The sequence below is a fragment of the Mesocricetus auratus genome, unplaced genomic scaffold (genome assembly GCF_017639785.1).
Source record: "Mesocricetus auratus isolate SY011 unplaced genomic scaffold, BCM_Maur_2.0 Super-Scaffold_100691, whole genome shotgun sequence".
NCBI lineage: Eukaryota > Metazoa > Chordata > Mammalia > Rodentia > Cricetidae > Mesocricetus > Mesocricetus auratus.
In genome coordinates this window covers 48,035,133-48,053,255 of record NW_024429267.1, presented here as the reverse complement: position 1 = coordinate 48,053,255, position 18,123 = coordinate 48,035,133, and the positions used below count along the sequence as shown (strand labels likewise).

General features: G+C 52.7%; 1 protein-coding gene across 1 annotated transcript in view; it reads right to left on the bottom strand.

Moving 5' to 3' along the window:
• Positions 1-18,123, bottom strand: part of Ccdc12 (coiled-coil domain containing 12) — a 52,310-nt gene that overhangs the window by 1,244 nt on the left and 32,943 nt on the right. The window contains exons 3-5 of the mRNA XM_005074991.4: positions 1,805-1,884; positions 640-701; positions 437-471 (exon numbers count right to left, since the gene is read on the bottom strand). Coding sequence (XP_005075048.1) covers positions 437-471; positions 640-701; positions 1,805-1,884 — 177 coding nt within the window. The remainder of the gene's footprint in view (positions 1-436; positions 472-639; positions 702-1,804; positions 1,885-18,123) is intronic.

The window sequence follows — 18,123 nt, the reverse complement described above, 5'->3', positions numbered from 1 at the left end:
AGCCAAGCCTTCTTAATTAATAATAAATCTTCATGTCATTTTTTGTGAGCTGGCAGCCCAAAGAAAAGTCTGCCTACATCCTGCAGGCTTCCAGAGTCTGTGTACCCCATTTCACAGTCAACACAGGGGCATAAACCCATGTCTGCTTGTCCATCCATTCCGCTCACTGGTCTCAGTGAACGGCTCACACGGGCCCTCGGGGCTGGTAGGCTCTCACCCTATGGAAGGTTGAAGGGTTAGCTGCTCTGTCATCCCGTGGGCCCTCCTCAGCGCTTACCCTCTGCGTCACTCACGTCCTGCTTGTTCCGACTCTCCTGTGGAGAGCTATGCCTGCACTGCTTGTCCCCTACCTGTCCCTGGCCGCCCTCCCAGCAGAGGCCTGTGACACACAGCAAGCACTATCGCCCCCCGAAGAGCCTGCATGGGCAACACTTACCAATCAGGTTTCCGGGGTGCCAGGTTGGCCAGGTCCTAGGGAGACAGGAGACAACTCATCAGGGCCAAGGCCCGGCCTCGGGAGGAGAGACGGGCACAGAGGTGGAGTAAGATGGAGACGGGCAAGGGAGGAAGTGGAGGGGGACAGAGACAGCTGGAGAAGAAAGCAGCACAGCCAGGGCGTGAGGCCACCCAGGTACTCACCACTTCCTCAATGACAGGCTCTGGCTTGGCGGCCTCTAGCTGCTCCTTCACCTTCTCTTCCACTAGAGGGCGCAAGAACAGCACAGGCCTGTTGGAAAGGACCCGCCACTCCACAGGGATCAGTCTAAGTGGCCCCAGGGAGGGAGAAGAACCCCAAGCTTCTTGCTTCTCCCCAGCTCTGCCAGAGGCCTGGTTTCCCAGGTTGAAGGCAGCCCCCAGGGCCCGGAAGGGGACAGCAGCAGCCTGTGGCTGGAGTGGGACAAGCCCCAGACCTCAGGCTCCCAGTAGTGAAACAGGAGATTCCTGTGGACATGTAAGTGTCCCACCTGGGTCCCACCTGGCCAGAGTCTGGGTGGCTCATCTTCCCATCCATCCCACCTCAGACTGACACTGACAGGCACCCCCCAACCAAGTCATTAGGCCTGTGGGTGGCCCCTTCTGGGGACAGATGCCAGAAACACTAACAACTATGGGCTGTGGGCTGCCTTCAGCCCTGTCTTTCTGTCCTTCCATTCTCTTGCTGACAGAAGTCCTGGGTACCTCCTGGTAGAGAGGCAAGAGGCCAGTTTCTCACCCCGCTCCCACCCCGTGGGGCGTCCGCACCCGACCGACCGGTCACTGCTTCACCGGGTGGGGAGTGGACTAGCAAGAAACGAACGGACAATGTCTGGGCTTTTGATGAGGTGGATCTCCGCGAGCTCAAGCTCAGCCTGGTGCACACAGGGAACAGATTCTTGAGGACGGAGGAGCAGTCTGCTGCTGTGGCCAGGAGGCACCCTGCTCACACTGCTGTCTCGGGCTGCATCATGGCCCTGGGAAAAGCTGGGCTGAGCCCTCCCTGGCCACTGTGTTGCTTCTGGCCGTGCTGCAGAGCGTCTACAGTCAGCCTCTCTCTGGGGTCTTTTATTCTGCCTCTTCCCGGGGCGCAGGACTCACCTTGCCCTGCTGCTCAAGGACCCCAGGTCCTTCTAATCCTCATCCCCGAGGGCTTGTGGCCCCCTCCAGGAAGGCGAGCACAAGGGGCTCTTTCTTGCCCTCCCTCATGGCCCCTTTGTGGCCCCTGAGGAGGTACTCGAGTGTCCCAGGAACCCGGTCTCTGCCTTGATAGGGGCAGCTCTTCTCTGAGGGTGATCATGAGACAGGGGGCAAAGGGCAGCCCTCGTACCTGCAACTGGTTTGGCCTGGGGGACTCTCCTCCTCTTCAGGTCCTCATCCTCTGGGACATAGTTCCGGAGCCTGAGTCCCCTGTGAGAGCAAGGCGCAGGCAGCCCGTAAGTCCGGGGTGGGGTGGGGTGGGGTGGGGTGGGATGCTTCTCATGTGTCTCCCACAAGTCCCACGTTCCCTCCTATTTGTCTGAGATGGCCAGTGAAGGAAAGCAGAACGTAAGCTCTGCCCTCCCTCACGTACTCCCCAGGCTGGGGCCACATGGCTGGGAACATTTACTAGTATCTACTGGACTACTCCATCTGACAGTGACGGCAGCTGAGGGTGACAGTGAGCTCCTGGGCTGAGTCACTCCTAAAAGAGAAGGCCCTCCCTCCATACTAGCTCTCCAAGCCCAGTCACCTTCCACAGAGCCTTCACGTCCTGGAGTCAACGTACGCCACACAGTCCGTCACATTTAGTGGAAATGGTCTGTGTGTACCAAGAGTGTGTGGCTGAGTGACATGAAGGTTTGTGTACGTGCATGCATGCATACACACGTGTGTGTGCGTGAGTGTAACACACAAAGGCAAAGATTCCAGGAGGTGACTTCTGGATCAGAGATCTGTGTGGAGGAGAAACTGGATCTGCTCCACACCCGATGGGAGCGGCCCACAGAGGCCTCGGGGACAGGCACAGCATGCACACGGCTTGGAGTCATGGTCCACTTGCACGATGGCGACACCAGCGAAGCTCATTCCCTGCAAGGTCTTTTCAATGCAGCTAGAAAAACCCAAACTTGGGGATGTGGCGTCGCAGGGGCCAGAATCACCCAGCAGGAGCCCAAATCCAGGCCTTTTAGCCCTCTGCAGACTGCCTCCCAGCTCAGCAAGCCATTCATCACAGCCCACACAGACACAGAGGACTGTTCCTGGGAGGAGGGGGCCCTGGCTACCCCACAGGGCAACAAGGTGAGTGCTCTTAGGGGCTGCTGGGCTTAAAGACTGGAGGTGGAGACAGCAGACAGAGCCCTGGACCAGAGAGACTCAGAAGTAACACCTGTTCCCCACCCCCTCTGTTTTGGGTCCTTGAGCTCTGGCCCATCAGAAAGACCTAGCTTTTCAGACAGCCTTCTAACTGCAAGACCTCTTCCTAGGGCAGGTAAAACGCTGGTGGCTTCCCCAGTTCCTGAGAGGGCAAGCCATTCCACAGGCGAGGTACATCATGCCTGTGGCCACACAACTAACCATGGCCATGCTGTGATCTCGGAGCGCCACCCGTGCCCACTCACACGCCAACATACCACCTCCTCCCTCCTGCCAAGGCCCTGGGGCTGGGCTAAACCCACATGGCCCATCCCACATGTCTGGGTACCCTGTCCCTGCTCCCTATGCCTGCTCAGGCCTATGGAAAGCAGCAGGTCACTGGGGCACACAGTGACAAAGTGGAGCCTACTGGCTCCATGGTTTTTGCTCACTACAGGGTGGGGAGAAAAGAGGAAGAGAAACTGGGTGTGGGAAGAAAATGGCAGGGATTAGTGAAAGGAAACGACAAACACCCCAAACCCCACAACTAGATCCAGGTTCCCTGATGAAGCACAAGAGAGGAGTTCCCGGCAAGAAGCCCCATCTGCGGCCCCGGTCTTCGGGGGGTCACCGGCATGACTGGGGCCTAGTACAGCAAGGGCAAAGACAGAGAAGTAAGGGAGCTGCAGTCCTGTGCCCACTTCCCAGCTCTGCTTGTGGAGGAAGCCCTGCGTGTGTGGGCATGCGCACTCGTGAGCAGTCAGGGACATCGAGGCCCGTGCTGTGAGGCCCCGGTCTCCACGCCAGTGAAGATGGAGGTTATGCTGTGCCTGGCTCCGTATCAGGCTAGGTTCAAAGGAAGAGTCTCCCTTTATAAACCCTGAACAGCTGTCCCTGCCACTGCCCCAGGGCAGGTGTCTCAGGAAAGGACCACTGGGGAGTGCTGGGTTCAGGATTCGATCCCCTCCCCACACAGTTTACACACCCTGACTGGCCTTGGAGAAGCACCAAGGTGACAGGACTGTGGGGGCTGCAAGCGGAGAGCACTGCGGCCACAAGGACCCGCCACGGCCCCTCCTTCCCCTGAACATCGGTCTCGCTAAGATGTCTGCAAAGATGAGCTTCCTGCGATGCCAGGTTGGAGAGGGAAATGCAGTGGGGTCAAGGAGGAGCAGACCCTGGCAAAGGCTTTTCATTGCGACCCCATCCCAAGAATGGCTGACTCTGCAACAGCCACAAGTAACCCACACAGCACCAGGGCAGGAGGCCCCCCCGCAGCAGGGGGTGCGATACAACTAGAGACAAGTCTCCAGCAGGGACCGGCAGGGACCGGCTAGGCCTGCTGTTGGTGAGAGGGACCCTTGAGTTCTCTCTGGAGGGGAAGAAATAACCCAAAACTTCAGATGAGCTGCGGAATTTCCATGCACAACATCCATGGGTCATTGAAAACAAGGAGGAATAGAAACACAGTCATAAGAGATCTACATACTAGAATTACCAGAAATAAACTTTAAAGTCAGGTGTGGTGGTACAAGCTACTATTGAGAAGCTGAGGCAGGAGGATTGCAAATCTGAGGGTAGCTTGAGACACACATTAAGACTATCTCCCAACACACACACACACACACACACACACAGAGAGAGAGAGAGAGAGAGAGAGAGAGAGAGAGAGAGAGAGAGAGAGAGAGAGAGAGAGAGAGAGAGAGAGAAATAATTTTCCATTCTCTTTTCGATTTCCTTGGGTTTTGGTTTTTAGTTTTTTTTGTTTTACATTTGGGGTGTGTGTGTGTGTGTGTGTGTGTGTGTGTGTGTGTGTGTGTGTGTGTGTGTGTGTGTCACAGGAGTCAGAGAACAACTTGTAGGACCCAGTTCTCTCCTACATGGGTCCCAGGACTGAACTCAGGTCGTCAGGCTTGGCGGCAAGCACCTTACTACCTGAGGCTTCTTTCGCTTTTTAAAATGGGACTCCTGTAGCCCACCTGCCCCTGAACTCCTGATCCTCCTGCCTCCGCCTCCTAAGTGCTAAGGTAATAGGCCTGTTACACCACACCCAGTTTTATTTTATTTTTTAAAGATGTATTTATTTATTATGTAGTATTTTGCCTCCATGTATCCCTGCAGGCCAGAAGAGGGCACCAGATCTCATTACAGATAGTTGTGAGCCACCATGTGGTTGCTGAGAATTGAACTCAGGACCTCTGGAGAGCAGACAGTACTGTTAACCTCTGACCCATCTCTCCAGCACCCAACACACAGTTTTAATCACAGGGTACCATTGATATGGTAAGACTTAGATATTTATAAACAGAATACCAGAAACAGACTTAAAGGAGACAATGACTGAGCCTTGAAGAGTTTTGCTCTGTAGTGCAGGCTACCTCTCAACTGGAGACCCTGCCTCAGCTTCTCAAGTGCTGGCGGGACGTACCACCATGCCCTGCAATGACTGAATGTTTCAGACAGACTCATTCAGAACTCAGTGAGCTGGGCTGGAGAGTCGGCTCAGTGGTGAAGGGCATGTTGCTCTGGTGGAAGCCTCAAGTCCAGGTTCCAGTAACAACGCAGTAGCTCACACCATCAGTAACTCCAGTCCGAGGGGATCTGACTCCCTCGTCTGACCCCCTCGGGCACTGCACTCAAGCGATGCATAAGCACACACTAGCAATCATCAAACCACAGATTACAGAAAAGTGTGAGCTCTGGGCTGGGGCTGTAGCTCAGCTGGGTGAGCACTTGGCTAGCCCTGGATTCAGTGTCTAGTATGCACAAACCAGGCATAGTGGTGCAAACCTGTAGCCCTAGTGGTCAGAAGGTAGAGGCAAGACAATCTGTAGTGAATCTGAAGCCAGGCTGGGATATGTGAAATGCTGTCACAAACGAACAAGAAAAACCATGAACCTCAAAGAAAAGTATGTGCAGGGAAACCATTGCCAAATTACTAACAGAAACAAATTAAAGACATCCACTCTTCAATGAAGAAACCGAAACTGACAGCAATGGAGTGTGGGCGTGGAGGCGAGGCTGTCCCTCAACATCTAGAAGTCTGAGGTTGGAAAACTGAATTCTACACAGCCTCAGCTACACAGTAAGACCCATTTCTTAACAAAACAAACACACCCCAAAGTGAAGCAAAGCGAAACAAGAATAAAATGTAAAGTATGTATTCACCCATAATCCTACGATTTAGGATGGAATGAGGGTTCAAGGCTAGCCTGGGCTTCAAAGTGAGATCCTATCTTAAACAACAAGTGAAAAATACAACACAAGAGGACAGGCCAAAGGGCAGAAAGAGTAACACATGGTATCTGAGGCCTGCACGGTACCTTTTAGAGCACTTGTTAAGAATGCATGCATGCTGTCCTTCCTATGAAAGACACTCAAAGAAAGGGAAGGGAGACTATATTAACAAGGCAACAGAAAAAGGGAATGGAAAGGGACAAAAGGTAAAATGCCAGGGTCTCAGACGCAAGCCCAGCCTGCCTCCCAGGCCTTCCCTTTTCCTGCTGAGCAGCCTTCCTTCTGAAGACTGGGTGTGGTGGGCTCAAGTGCCAGCCAGACTAGCAAGGCAAGTCACCACCTTCTAAGTGGTCCAGGAAATGCTGAGTGCCTGTACTCACACGGGGAAGCCATTCTTCTGGGGATCTGGGGAGCCAAATGCTGGCTCTGCCTCTCCCTCCCCTCTGTAGAATGAAATAGCTGCTGGGGAAGGGGAATCTAGAACCTTGGGCTTTAACAGTGTGACCTGGGCCCAAGTCTCGGTTTTGATGATTTCGAGACATGGACTACCATCAGTAGTCCAAGGTCGCCCATCTCTCCTGAGGTCTGTGGTGTAAAGGCTGAAGTTGTCTGAGCTGACCACCCCAGGGTCCTCTAGAACAGATGTCTTATCTCCAGGGCATTGCTCCAGCTCTGTCCCTGAGAGATCCACCTGTCAGGACAGAAGCAAAGGAGACCCACAGCACGACAGAGCCTTGTATGCAGTGGGTAAAAGGCCACCCAGCACACACAGGCAGGCCCTGTCAAGGCCCCTCAGTATTCCCCACAGCTAGCTAACAGAGCAGACAGAAAATGGTCTGTGTGCTGTCCACAGAACAGCAGGGTCACCAGGACACTCTCTGGTAGCTGAGGCTCAGCACAGGGCCTCTTCCTTCTTTTCTTCCTGTGTGCTGTCCCATTTGTCTGCTCTCCACCAGCTTGCTATCGGTTACTAGTGAGCTCTGGAAACGGGGCCAGCAGGAGCCGGGCTTCTCTTACTGGTCACCGTGGCCCTTTCTGCTGGGAACCGGGTGTGAAGCTGACTAGGGAAAGGAGAAGATGGGACCCAGTAGGGCCCTTCCCATGCTCGAGACAATACTAGGGCAAGTGCTCACAGGAAGTGTGGGGTGATCCCCAAATCCCAGCTTTCAAGCAGCAGAAGGTAAAGGTGTGGGAGGCAGCCAGGGAGAGCCAGCCTCTGTCAGGAGGTGGCAGAACAAGTCAGGGAGAGCCAGCCTCTGTCAGGAGGTGACAGACAAGCCAGGGAGAGCCAGCCTCTGTCAGGAGGTGACAGACAAGCCAGGGAGAGCCAGCCTCTGTCAGGAGGTGGCAGAACAAGTCAGGGAGAGCCAGCCTCTGTCAGGAGGTGGCAGAACAAGTCAGGGAGAGCCAGCCTCTGTCAGGAGGTGACAGACAAGCCAGGGAGAGCCAGCCTCTGTCAGGAGGTGACAGACAAGCCAGAGCCCCATTAGAGCCCCTTGCTGGAGCTATCCCCTCTTCTAGGGGAGGAGACGTGTCACATGAATCCTGGCTCTGTGCTGTCATATGACTGGGGTGTGACCTGACTAAGGTGTCTGGGAATGAAGAAAGAACAGACCCAGAAGGCTGGGATGAGGTAGACCATGCTCTCACTGCACAACCTGGAACCTCAGCATGCCCATTACACAAGGCGGGCTGGCCAGGGAGAGGAATTAGCCAGTGAGGTAGAAGGGCACTGTAGGTGAGCAGTCTGGCCTGTAAACACCCAGGAGGAGGACGCTGTAGCTGCTGGTTTGTGTCCGGCTGCCTACACTCGTAGTTCCACTGGGGACCAGAGGAAAGCTTTGCCATCCTCCCAGCCTCACCTGAACACGGCTTTGCCACGCCTATGGCTCTGAGGCTGTGGTCCTTGCCATGGCTGTGTCCGTGTCAATAACACGAGCTTCACTGGCTCTTTTTTAACTTGTTATTTTTTATTTATTTTCAAAGACTTTATTTATTATGTATACAGAATTCTGTCTGCAAATATGCTTGCAGGCCAGAAGAGGAGTCCAGATCTCATTACAGATGGTTGTGAGCCACCTTGTGGTTGCTGGGAATTGAACTCAGGACTTCTGGAAGAACAGCCAGTGTTCTTAACCTCTGAGCCACCTCTCCAGCCCGCTTCCCTGGCTCTTTACACAGCCTCTTACGGCTTCCTCAGACCCCCACACTGCACCAATGGAACAATGTCACATGGTCAAAACAACAGTGAAGACACTTGGAGTGAACGCCAAGACTCACAGCATGAAGAGCGAGGTAAGGGGTGGTGGTGCACTGGTCAACGGAGTGTGGGAACAGCCTGCCAGGGAGGGCGTGCCTACCAGTGAAGGTCTACCCATGGAAAGGGCTAAGACACCAGCCCTAAAAGCAGACTCCCAACTTAGAGGCCAGGAGTGGGGAGGGCCATTTCCTGGGGTCCCTTTACTATCTTTCAAATGCTGAAACACACACCACACATCCCCTGATAGCCAGCTGTAGTACTGAGGTCACTACGTAACCACTGGAAGTAATATCTGCAAAGAAGTGCCCGCTACACACGTGATGGCAACGGCACAGAACACATGTTGGCGGTGTCTACATCTAAGTGAGATTTTTAAAAACTTCTCTGTAATTTCTAATATTACTGAAGCAATCAGCAACCTGGCTACTAGAAACATGCAGCCAAGTAAGCACAGCAAAGGGATGGGAAGGGGAGGGAGCTGGGATGAGGCGAGGCTGGCTGCAGGACAGAGGACTGTGGCAGGGAGTGACAGCACCAGAGCTCCTGGGGCCAAAGACAGTCAGAGATCAACAGGTCTGAAGTGTATGGAAAAGGGCCAGTGAGCCCCAAATCTTCTAGGACAGTGACCTTTGCCCCACATGCACTTGGCTTCCCACAAGCCCCTACTTGGGCAGCCAGTGCCCGCGTTAAGGCTTGATACTTCCCTACAGGAGGCAGACACAAAGGACACCCCAGAGTCTCCATTCTCTGTGGTCCAGGGTTTTCCCTAAGTCTAAACTTCTTCACAGGGTTCAGGTCCCCTTAACCCCCTAGATCTCTACAGTGCCCTCCCCTAATGTCCCTACCCGCAAGGTGACACTGACCACCTCCTCCTGAGTTCCCCTCCCCTCACAGTGGCAACCTTACTCTGCATGTGGCTTTAGGCTCTGCCCAGCAAGCTCCAGCACTCAGCCTATGCTGCCTCAGGTGGAGAAAGGAACTAACTCACTGGGTGCCTGAGGTGCTTAATGACCAAGGAAGGAAGGAAGCTAAGAAGCCACTGTGTCCCCTAGATACAGGGTAGGGATGTGGCTGGGCCACAGCCTACTTCTAAGTAATGTCTACACGTCTTTATGGCCAAACCACAGGGCGATGTCCAAGCTGACCCCCACTGTGTCCATTTCTAAAACAAGCAGCATTTGCATCCATTTCCCCTGTCTCCTCCCCCGAATCTGGAAGACCTGAATGGTGTTTCGGCAGGCTCCATGACCACAGCAAGTTCTTCCTCCAGGCCAGCTGCAGGGGCTCTGGGTGTGAGCTAGCCTGGAGATTCAGGGGAAATCACTCCTTGGGTGTTTTTTTCACATCTTCCTATGTGCCACTGAAGCAGTTAGAGGAAGTCAATGTTCTCTGTGGACTGTAAACTCAGAAGTGAAAGGAATCTTTGAGAGTATGTGTCTGATTCAATCTTACCATAGACAAACAAGCATCCATGCTTTTCTACCTATCCTTGGGCATTAGTCCCTTTTCTCTCGCTATAGGTTCTGAGGACATTTCACTCTTACCCACTGCCACAAACCTTTGTAGAGAGATGGCAAGGTAGGGTTAGCCAATCCTTATAGCAAGCTCAGAAGGTCACGGTTCACCTCGGTTGGCCATCTTGACCCCTGCCTCAACCTCTCTCCCAATCATCCAGTTCCCTTAGAGGCCAGTAAGAAACAGGACATATTTCTGCTCACAGTAATAGACTTCAGGTAAGTTCAAAACTAGGATGAGCCTGTAGAGTTCCAGAGGTCAGCAATGCCCAGAGAGAACACAGCATTTCTGACTACAGAAAGCTTTCATTAAACATTGAGAGAGAGAGAGACAGAGACAGAGAGAGAGTGTGTATGAGTGTGTGTGTGTGTGTGTGCGCGAGCGCGCGCGCGCGCGCGCGCGACACATGTGTGAAGATGTCTTCAAGAGCCAGAAGATGGTGCCTGAAGCAGAAGTTACAGAGGACTGTGAGTTACTCGACCTAAGTGCTGGGGACAGAATTCCAGTCCCCTGGAAAAGCAACAAGTGCTCTGACCAGTTGAGCCATCTTTCCAGCCCCAAGGCTCTCATTCTTAAGGTGTCCAAAGTACAGAGACAGCAGAGCTCCAAGGCCCCTCTCACACACATCTCTATGTGAATAAATAACAAAGACTTGATGGCTGCTGCCAGCTGCCAGACTCTGCTGAACCACAGAAATACGTGCAGAGGCAATGATCATAGACAGTGCTCTAAAGGCTGACTGAATGGCTTCTCTCAAGACTTGTCAAAGTGTCAAACCCTTGACCCATGATCCCACTCAAGGGAGATTACTGCTCAAACACATACAGTGGCAAGTGGAACAAAATATCCTCCACACAGACGTGTCTGGAAGCAGTAGAAGTAGCAGTTGGGAGGCAGACTGCCACCCCAAACCCCAAACCTGTGCTAAAAGCACCCTTCCAGAGAAGGGACCAGATCAGGATGGTGTGATCACAGTGCCAGCTTGAAAAGGGCCCCAAAACATAAGAATAGGTGACAGGGCTGGACGGTGGTGGCGCACGCCTTTAATCCCAGCACTCGGGAGGCAGAGGCAGGCGGATCTCTGTGAGTTCGAGGCCGGGCTGGACCGATAGCCTCCAAAACAATACAGAGAAACCCTGTCTTGTAAAAACCAAAAAAAAAAAAAAAAAAAAAAAAAAAGAAAAGAAAAAAAAAGAATAGGTGACAGACATGCAGGAGGAGACAGAATATGGACACGCAAACAGAAAACTAAGGGATGTTTTCTGTCGCTGGTGCTTAAAGTTTTCCTTCAGAACTTTTAAGTGGCTGCCTGACAACCAATGAAACTTTACAAGAGTCCAGTGGTGGTGTCACTCCTAGGCCAAGGAGAAAGTCTTACAGCTGTCTTCTAGATTTGATGGTGGTGGGGGGTTTCTTCCCAAATTACAGGCCTTGAAATCTCCCAACCTTCTGCCTTAGCCTCCTGAGTGCTAGGATCACAGGTGCAGATACTGTACCCAAGGATGGTTTGTAAACAGCCAGCAGTCATTCCAGGCTAGTCACTGGTTCAGCCACTCTGCCCAGTGAGCACTGCCATATAGAGCCCCGCCCTCATTCTCACTGACTGGCTGGATTCTCTACCCATCCCACTGAAAACCCACAGCTAAGGGCACTTAAAGAACCAGAAAGAAGGCGAGAGAGAGCTGGGTCAACGGTTGAGGAGGTTGAGGAGGACACTGGCTGCTCTTGCAGAGGACCCAGGTTTGAGTCCCAGCACCCACATGGCAGCTCACCACTACTGCAACTCCAGTTCTAAAAGAATCTGATGCCCTTTTCTGGCCTTAACACTGCATGCATGTGGTGCGTACACACACACACAGGTGAAATTCTCATACACATAAAATAAAAATAGATCTTAAGAAAGGCAGGTTGGAGACGTAGTTCAGTGAGAGTCTGTTTACCTAATAGGATAGCACAGAGTTGATCCCCAGACACAGGCATGTATACACCACATTCACAGTCCCTCTCTCTGAAATACCAGACATGTCAAAATCAAGGGCTAACAAAAACATCAGTACTTATAAGTATTAGGAGTCAAAGGAAATTTATTTCTATCAGTCAAAATATGCTATAGAAAACATTTGTAAAGCCGGGCGTGGTGGCACTCGGGAGGCAGAGGCAGGTGGATCTCTGTGAGTTCGAGACCAGCCTGGTCTACAAAAGCTAGTTCCAGGACAGCCTCCAAAGCCACAGAGAAACCCTGTCTCGAAAAACCAAAAAAAAAATTTTTGTAAAATAACAGGATATGTACAAACGTGTCAGTCTGTCCTTTCCTTCTCTTCCCTCCTCTCTCAGTGTTGGGGTCAAACCTATGGTTGATCTGTAAGTGCTCACTAAGCCACATCCTCAGCCCTTTTTCATTGAGAGACTTGCTAAACTGCCATTAATCCAGACTGCCCCCCCATAACAGCCACTACTATCTTGGTCAGAGAAGTCATGATTATCCCCAAGAGGCCCTTAAGATGGCACCTGTTGCTGGCTCCTCACTAACTGAGGAGTGAGGAGAGTCACTACTTTCTCACCTGAGATTCCAGACAATCCCTCCTGAGCCCCCTTCCCAGAAGCACACAGTCCTGAGAGTGCTACAGTACACAGAAGGCAGACAGGAAACTTCACCTGTGCAGCTACAGGCACGCCACCATGCTGGGGTGGGCCTAGCCAGTGATGCAGCTGTTTGGGGTCATTCAGGCTCCTGTAAGTAATCTCTCACCCACATTCTTACATAAATAAGTCCAACAAATTGGCTGGTTCACCAAGCTGGACCTGGATGGAATAGCGAATTTGTCATCACTGCTGCCCTATCTGGTCTGATCAGGTCTCCCCAGAAAGAATTCAGGCAACAGGAATACAGGGAAAAGTCTGCCAAGTCCAGAGTTCCTCACTGGAGGCCCAATCATAACCCATAGAACACTGGGAGGAAGTGGTGTTCACCCCACCAGGCTGCCTGGCCTGCAATCGCCTGGTTGACTCTTACAGGGCTGCTGCTTCTTACGGGGCTGCCGCATCCTTTAGCCCACCCTTGACCTGAGCCAAGAGGATGTGGAACAGAGGCCAGGATTCCTTCCTGTGTGGAGCAGCATTGAAGGTCAAGAGGGCGGGGCAGGACCATGCCAGCATGGGGGCTAGGCAGAGGGCAGGGACGGCTTCATCTTCTCACTGGTGACACAGAAGGTTGCATGAGCTCACTGTTCCCGTCTTAGGCATCAGATAGGATGTAGGGTGGAGCCCAGAGTCAGCTCTACCGCCTTTCAGCTGGGAGATTTTAGCCAAGTGAGTTCACCTGCCTGGCTGCGGTTACCCCACCTGCACACCACACCCAGCCCAGAGAGGCCGGAAGATCTCAGAAAGGGGCTCTGAAAGCACCAAAGATCATGACACATAAGATACGACTTTTTTCTTTCCAAACAGAAAGGGAAGGCCCAGTGAGGCTCCCACACTCTTCCTGCACAATAGAGACATGCCCGCCCACTGCAGGTCACAGGTGAGTCAGCTTCACGGCTGCTCTTAAACTTTATTTGTTCTTCCCAATTCGCAGACTGCTCCTGAGAATGAAGAGTCAGGGAATGGGGCACTGCATGCTATGTTTCCAGGCTGCAGTTCTGGTGAGAAGGGAGCCAGAGCCATGGATTTGAGCGCTAGCACCACATCCAACAAAGACCAGGATCCAAAGCTGCAGGGAAGCTGTTTGGGAACTACTTGTTTAGGCATTTAGCACGGTACACTCCTGTGTCAAACAAGCTTGCTGCACCTCCCCGGCATTCTACTTCATAGACCAGTGGCTCTCACCCTTCCTAATGCTGTGACCCTTTAATACAGTTCCTCTGGTTGTGGTGACCCCCAGTCACAAAATTACTTCACTGCTACTTAATGACTGTAAATTTGCTACTGCTATGAATTGTTATGAAATATATGCAGGTTATCTGATATGCGACCCCCTGTGAAAGGGTCTTTGACATGCCCCCATGGGTTCATGACCCACAGGTTAAGAGCCACTGCAATAGGTCCTCTACAAGGTGGGGCCTCTAGGCACATATGGGGGGCTGCCTTCAGGAAGCAAAGACAGATGGCAAGAGCACCCCCTTTTCTCAGGCTAGTTTTCCATCACAACCTCCACAGTAAGCAGGGGCCCTGGAGAGGACTGCTCCAGGGTGAATCACAACCTCCACAGTAAGCAGGGGCCCTGGAGAGGACTGCTCCAGGGTGAATCTCTGATGTCCTAGTAGCACCAGCCACAAGAAGGCTGGCTGGGTCAGGAGAGAAAGCACAGTGAACTCTGGGGGCCAGAGGTGTCCTGTCCCCTGAAACTTGGCCCGAGGCTCACTCCTTCCAGCTAGAGGTTTGTTTGCAGGGGGACGGGACAAGATTTATCCTAGGAAACAAATAAAAAGAATTTCTGATCTACAGATTCAATGAAATTCTAATATGAATGCCGGCAAGTTTTTTTTTCCTTAGTAGACATTAATAGGCAGGTTGGCTTTTGCTTGTTTGTTTTTATTTTTCCTCTTTGGAACAGGGATTCTCTGTAACTTTAGAGTCTGTCCTGGAACTCTGTAGATCAGGCTGGCCTGGAACTCACAGAGATCTGCCTGTCTCTGCCTCCCAAGTACTGGGATTAAAAGCATGTGCCACCACTGCCCAGCTACAAGCCGGTTGTTAAAGGGGGCCGGAGCAGAGAGAGTTTGGAGACAGTCTCATACTGTAGCTCAGGGTGGTCTCAAACTCACAAAATCCTCCTGCCTCAACCTTGCAAGTGCTAGGATGCAAGGTGTGGGCCACCTTGCATCCAGCTTGACTGTTAAATCTATAAGGAAAGAAAGGACTAGAACAACCAAAGCAATCCTGGAAAAGTCTTATGGGGTGACTGGGCAGCCACCTGAGCTAGGAGTCCACCCTGGACAAGCCATGAGAAGCAGACTGGCTGGGGAGGCGGGACAGGGGCCCTAGGGTGCCCTCCCCAGTGCTCCTCAGCTGCATACCTCAGGCCTTGCAATGTTTCTGGTTGGGCAGCTGAGTCTGTGAAATGAGGCCACGCAGCTTCCTTCCAGGACTATCTAATACCAAGTGAGTAAGGTTCTGCCGTCTCCTACTCCTTCCTCTAGGTCACACATGCTCATTTCTGCTCCCATGCATCCACCTTGCTTCCCCAGCTACTGTCCTACTGTAACGTTAGCACGTGTTCTCTAAGAGTTACCTAGGCGGGTTCAAGCCGTGTTTGTCGGCAGCCCTGTTGGCAGGGAGGGCCTCCAAGTGTCTTCCTGGTCTCAGAGCCCCAGCTGGCTGGGTGCTACATTAGTTCCCCATCAGGCAAGCAAGTTTTCTTCCATTCCCGATTGTTTAGACGAAGATACTGAAGCTTAGTGAGGCATTATGACTCACCCTTTTGCAGGTCCTGACCCCTAATCTGGATGCAACTTTCAAGCCCCAGGCCACTCTACCTGCTTGGGTCCTACTCTTTCAGGGTCCATTGCTGGAACTTTTTTAAATGCATGATGACCTAGAAATCAACTGAATGGCCACTGGTCAAGTGTCTGTGCAGTGTCAAGGCAACCAGACCTCTGCAAGCAGTGCCAAGTGACCTGCAGGGCACTGGGCAAGTGGATCCCGCTCTCTGCAGGGCACTGGGCAGGTGGATCCCGCTCTCTGCAGGGCACTGGGCAGGTGGATCTCGCTCTCTGCAGGGCACTGGGCAGGTGGATCTTGCTCTCCGCCAGCACACAGGTGCGTATGGACAGCAGGTCCCTGGGGTCATCTGGGGGTTAGAGTTCAGAGCTGGGTGGCAGTGTGTGATGGAATGGCTGAGGAGGAGTCCCAGGTGAGGGCAAAAGAGAAGTGAGGAAGAAAGGGGAGAAGGAGACGGCCTTTTCCTCACCACAAGAGTCTGGGCCACGAGGCGCCAGGCACAGCTCAGTCTTGCCCATCTCTGGATTCTGTTAAGTCCCTCAGTTTCATTCCTGGGTGGACTGCGACTGACTGTGCAAACCTGGGGCATGAGTAAAAGGTTCTAGGAGTTGAAGAGCCAGGGGTTACATCACCCACCCTTTTACCCTGCAGGTTCAGGGCTCTGGGCCCAACTACCTAAATTCTGCCCTGGGAATTCCATGCCTAACTCGAGGCATAGTCTCCACAAAGCTTTGTCCTGCCCCTCAGCTGAAGAATGCTAAGCAGACACTGCTCCCTCAGGTCACTCAGGGTTGCTGTCCCCCAGGCTTGCCCTCTGACCTACCTAAACAGAAGCAGACTGTTGTTCTCACCTCCAAGGGCCCCAAGAAGCCAACTGTGCTCACTGGTGACCAGCCTCAGAGGTTATCCCTCCAGTGAAGCTGAGGGTCACTCTTTCTTCCCAAGGGGACTATGGCTATCTGGGTCTGCTGGAATCCATAGGCATCTGGCAGGAATCCCTTTCTGTCTTGGGTACCTGCCCTCTGCTTCATTCTGCCCTTCCTGGAGAGCTCAGGCCTGGAACACTGTAGTCTAGGGTCCAGTCCAAGGGTCTGGCTCCTGGTACTCTGGCTGAGACTCAGGCTTGCCTTCCTGGACCAAGCCCTGTGCTCTGAAGGCATTCGTCACAAGAGCCTGCTTTTCTCTGAGAGCCGCAAAGGCAAGTACAATTCCTTGCTAACTGCCCCCCATTCCCAAGCCAGACAAGCTTGCATGGTACTCATGGCTTCCAGAGAGCAGAGTCGAGAGAAAAGCAGAACTTAAGTCACATTTTGCTGTATTGTGGGATGGGTTTGCCCTTTCCCTTTAAAATAAAACCACACATTACAGACGGTTAAAGCCATCTCGGCCCCAGTTTCTTTGCCTCTTCATCAGTGTTAATCTGCAACTGTCTCTCCCTCCGTGTTCACTGTTTTCACGGTACCTAGCAGCTTATCAACCCTTCCTCTTGTAAACAACCTGTGTCCCTTTAGAGACTGCCACCACCTAGCGCTGCCTCCCAGGAGTGGCACCCACACAGCACAGAGCAGATTCGCTGTGAAGTTGGTACGGACTGGGTAGCATGCATGTATCACTTCTAAAGCTGGCTCTCAATCCTGAACTTGCCCCTTCTTTGCAGCAGCGCCGTCTCCCGTGCTCTAACAGCTCAGTCTCTTGCTAACTGACATGCCCACCATTCACCAGTAACCCTTCTTTCTCAGCAGGGAAGAAGATGAAAAGAGACCATCTAGTGCATCACAAACGGCCCAGAAGAGACTCAAGGCTCCAGCTGGCAACTGAGAACCCATGAACAAGCCAGAAAACCTTCTGGCTTCTAAGTACAAGGGAGACCATGTAGGCACCCACCCCCAAATCATACAAGTCTGGGGGCACATGGCAAAGAGACCCCGGGGTGCTAGGGGCTCCCAAAACCACATAGCTCAGTACAGAGCTGACTCTACCAGCACAAGGCCTCTTAGAACAGAGAGTTGTTGCCACGTTCTGAACCCAAGAGAGATGGCAAGAACTTTGAAGGGCAAAATATAAGGGTTTCCTGGCTGCTGCTGGAGATGAAGAAGACAGAGGTGAGGGCCTGCTCTTTGAGAATTCCTTTACCCTTACCCCGGTGATGCTGAGAAAGGAAGGCCTGCTCCAGTACGACAGCCCAGCTTCCTCTGGGGAGCTCTGCCTCCCCCACAGGGCTGTCCTACCTTCTACACCAAGGCCTGCCCTCCAAGCAGCAGTACCTGTGCATGAGGGAAGCTGTCCAGGGCAGAGGAGATTAAAGACGTCTGTCTCTAAAGACACCAAGTCTACCTGCAGCCACATCCCAGCTGAGGCCTGAGCAGGACAGGTGAGTGTGACTCGTGGGATGTTAGTCTGTGCTGTCATGACATCAGCTGCACAGCTCTCCCTTGCTCTATGTGTTGGCCCACAGATTTCTCAGCATCTTTTTGAAACAAAACAACACGGAGAACTCTGTGGAAGGCACTTCCAAGTTATGAGGGAAGACCTCATGCCTGCCACCCTGAGAAACGGCTAGCCGAGCCCCTCCCAAGTGTTGAGTACAGCCAACTTAAACCAACTCAGACAGACAACAGTATTTCACAAAGCAAGATGAATGTTCTCACTATACGGGTGTGTGTGTGTGTGTGTGCGTGTGTGTGTGTGTGTGCGTGTGCGTGTGCGTGCGTGTGTGTGTGTGTGAGTGTGTGTGAGTGTGGTGTGTGTGAGCGTGTGTGTGAGTGTGTGTGTGAGTGTGTGTGTGAGTGTGTGCGTGCGTGCGTGTGTGTGTGTGCGCGCGCGCGCAAAAACAGAAGGAAGAAATGGCCTCTGAGCCAAGCTCC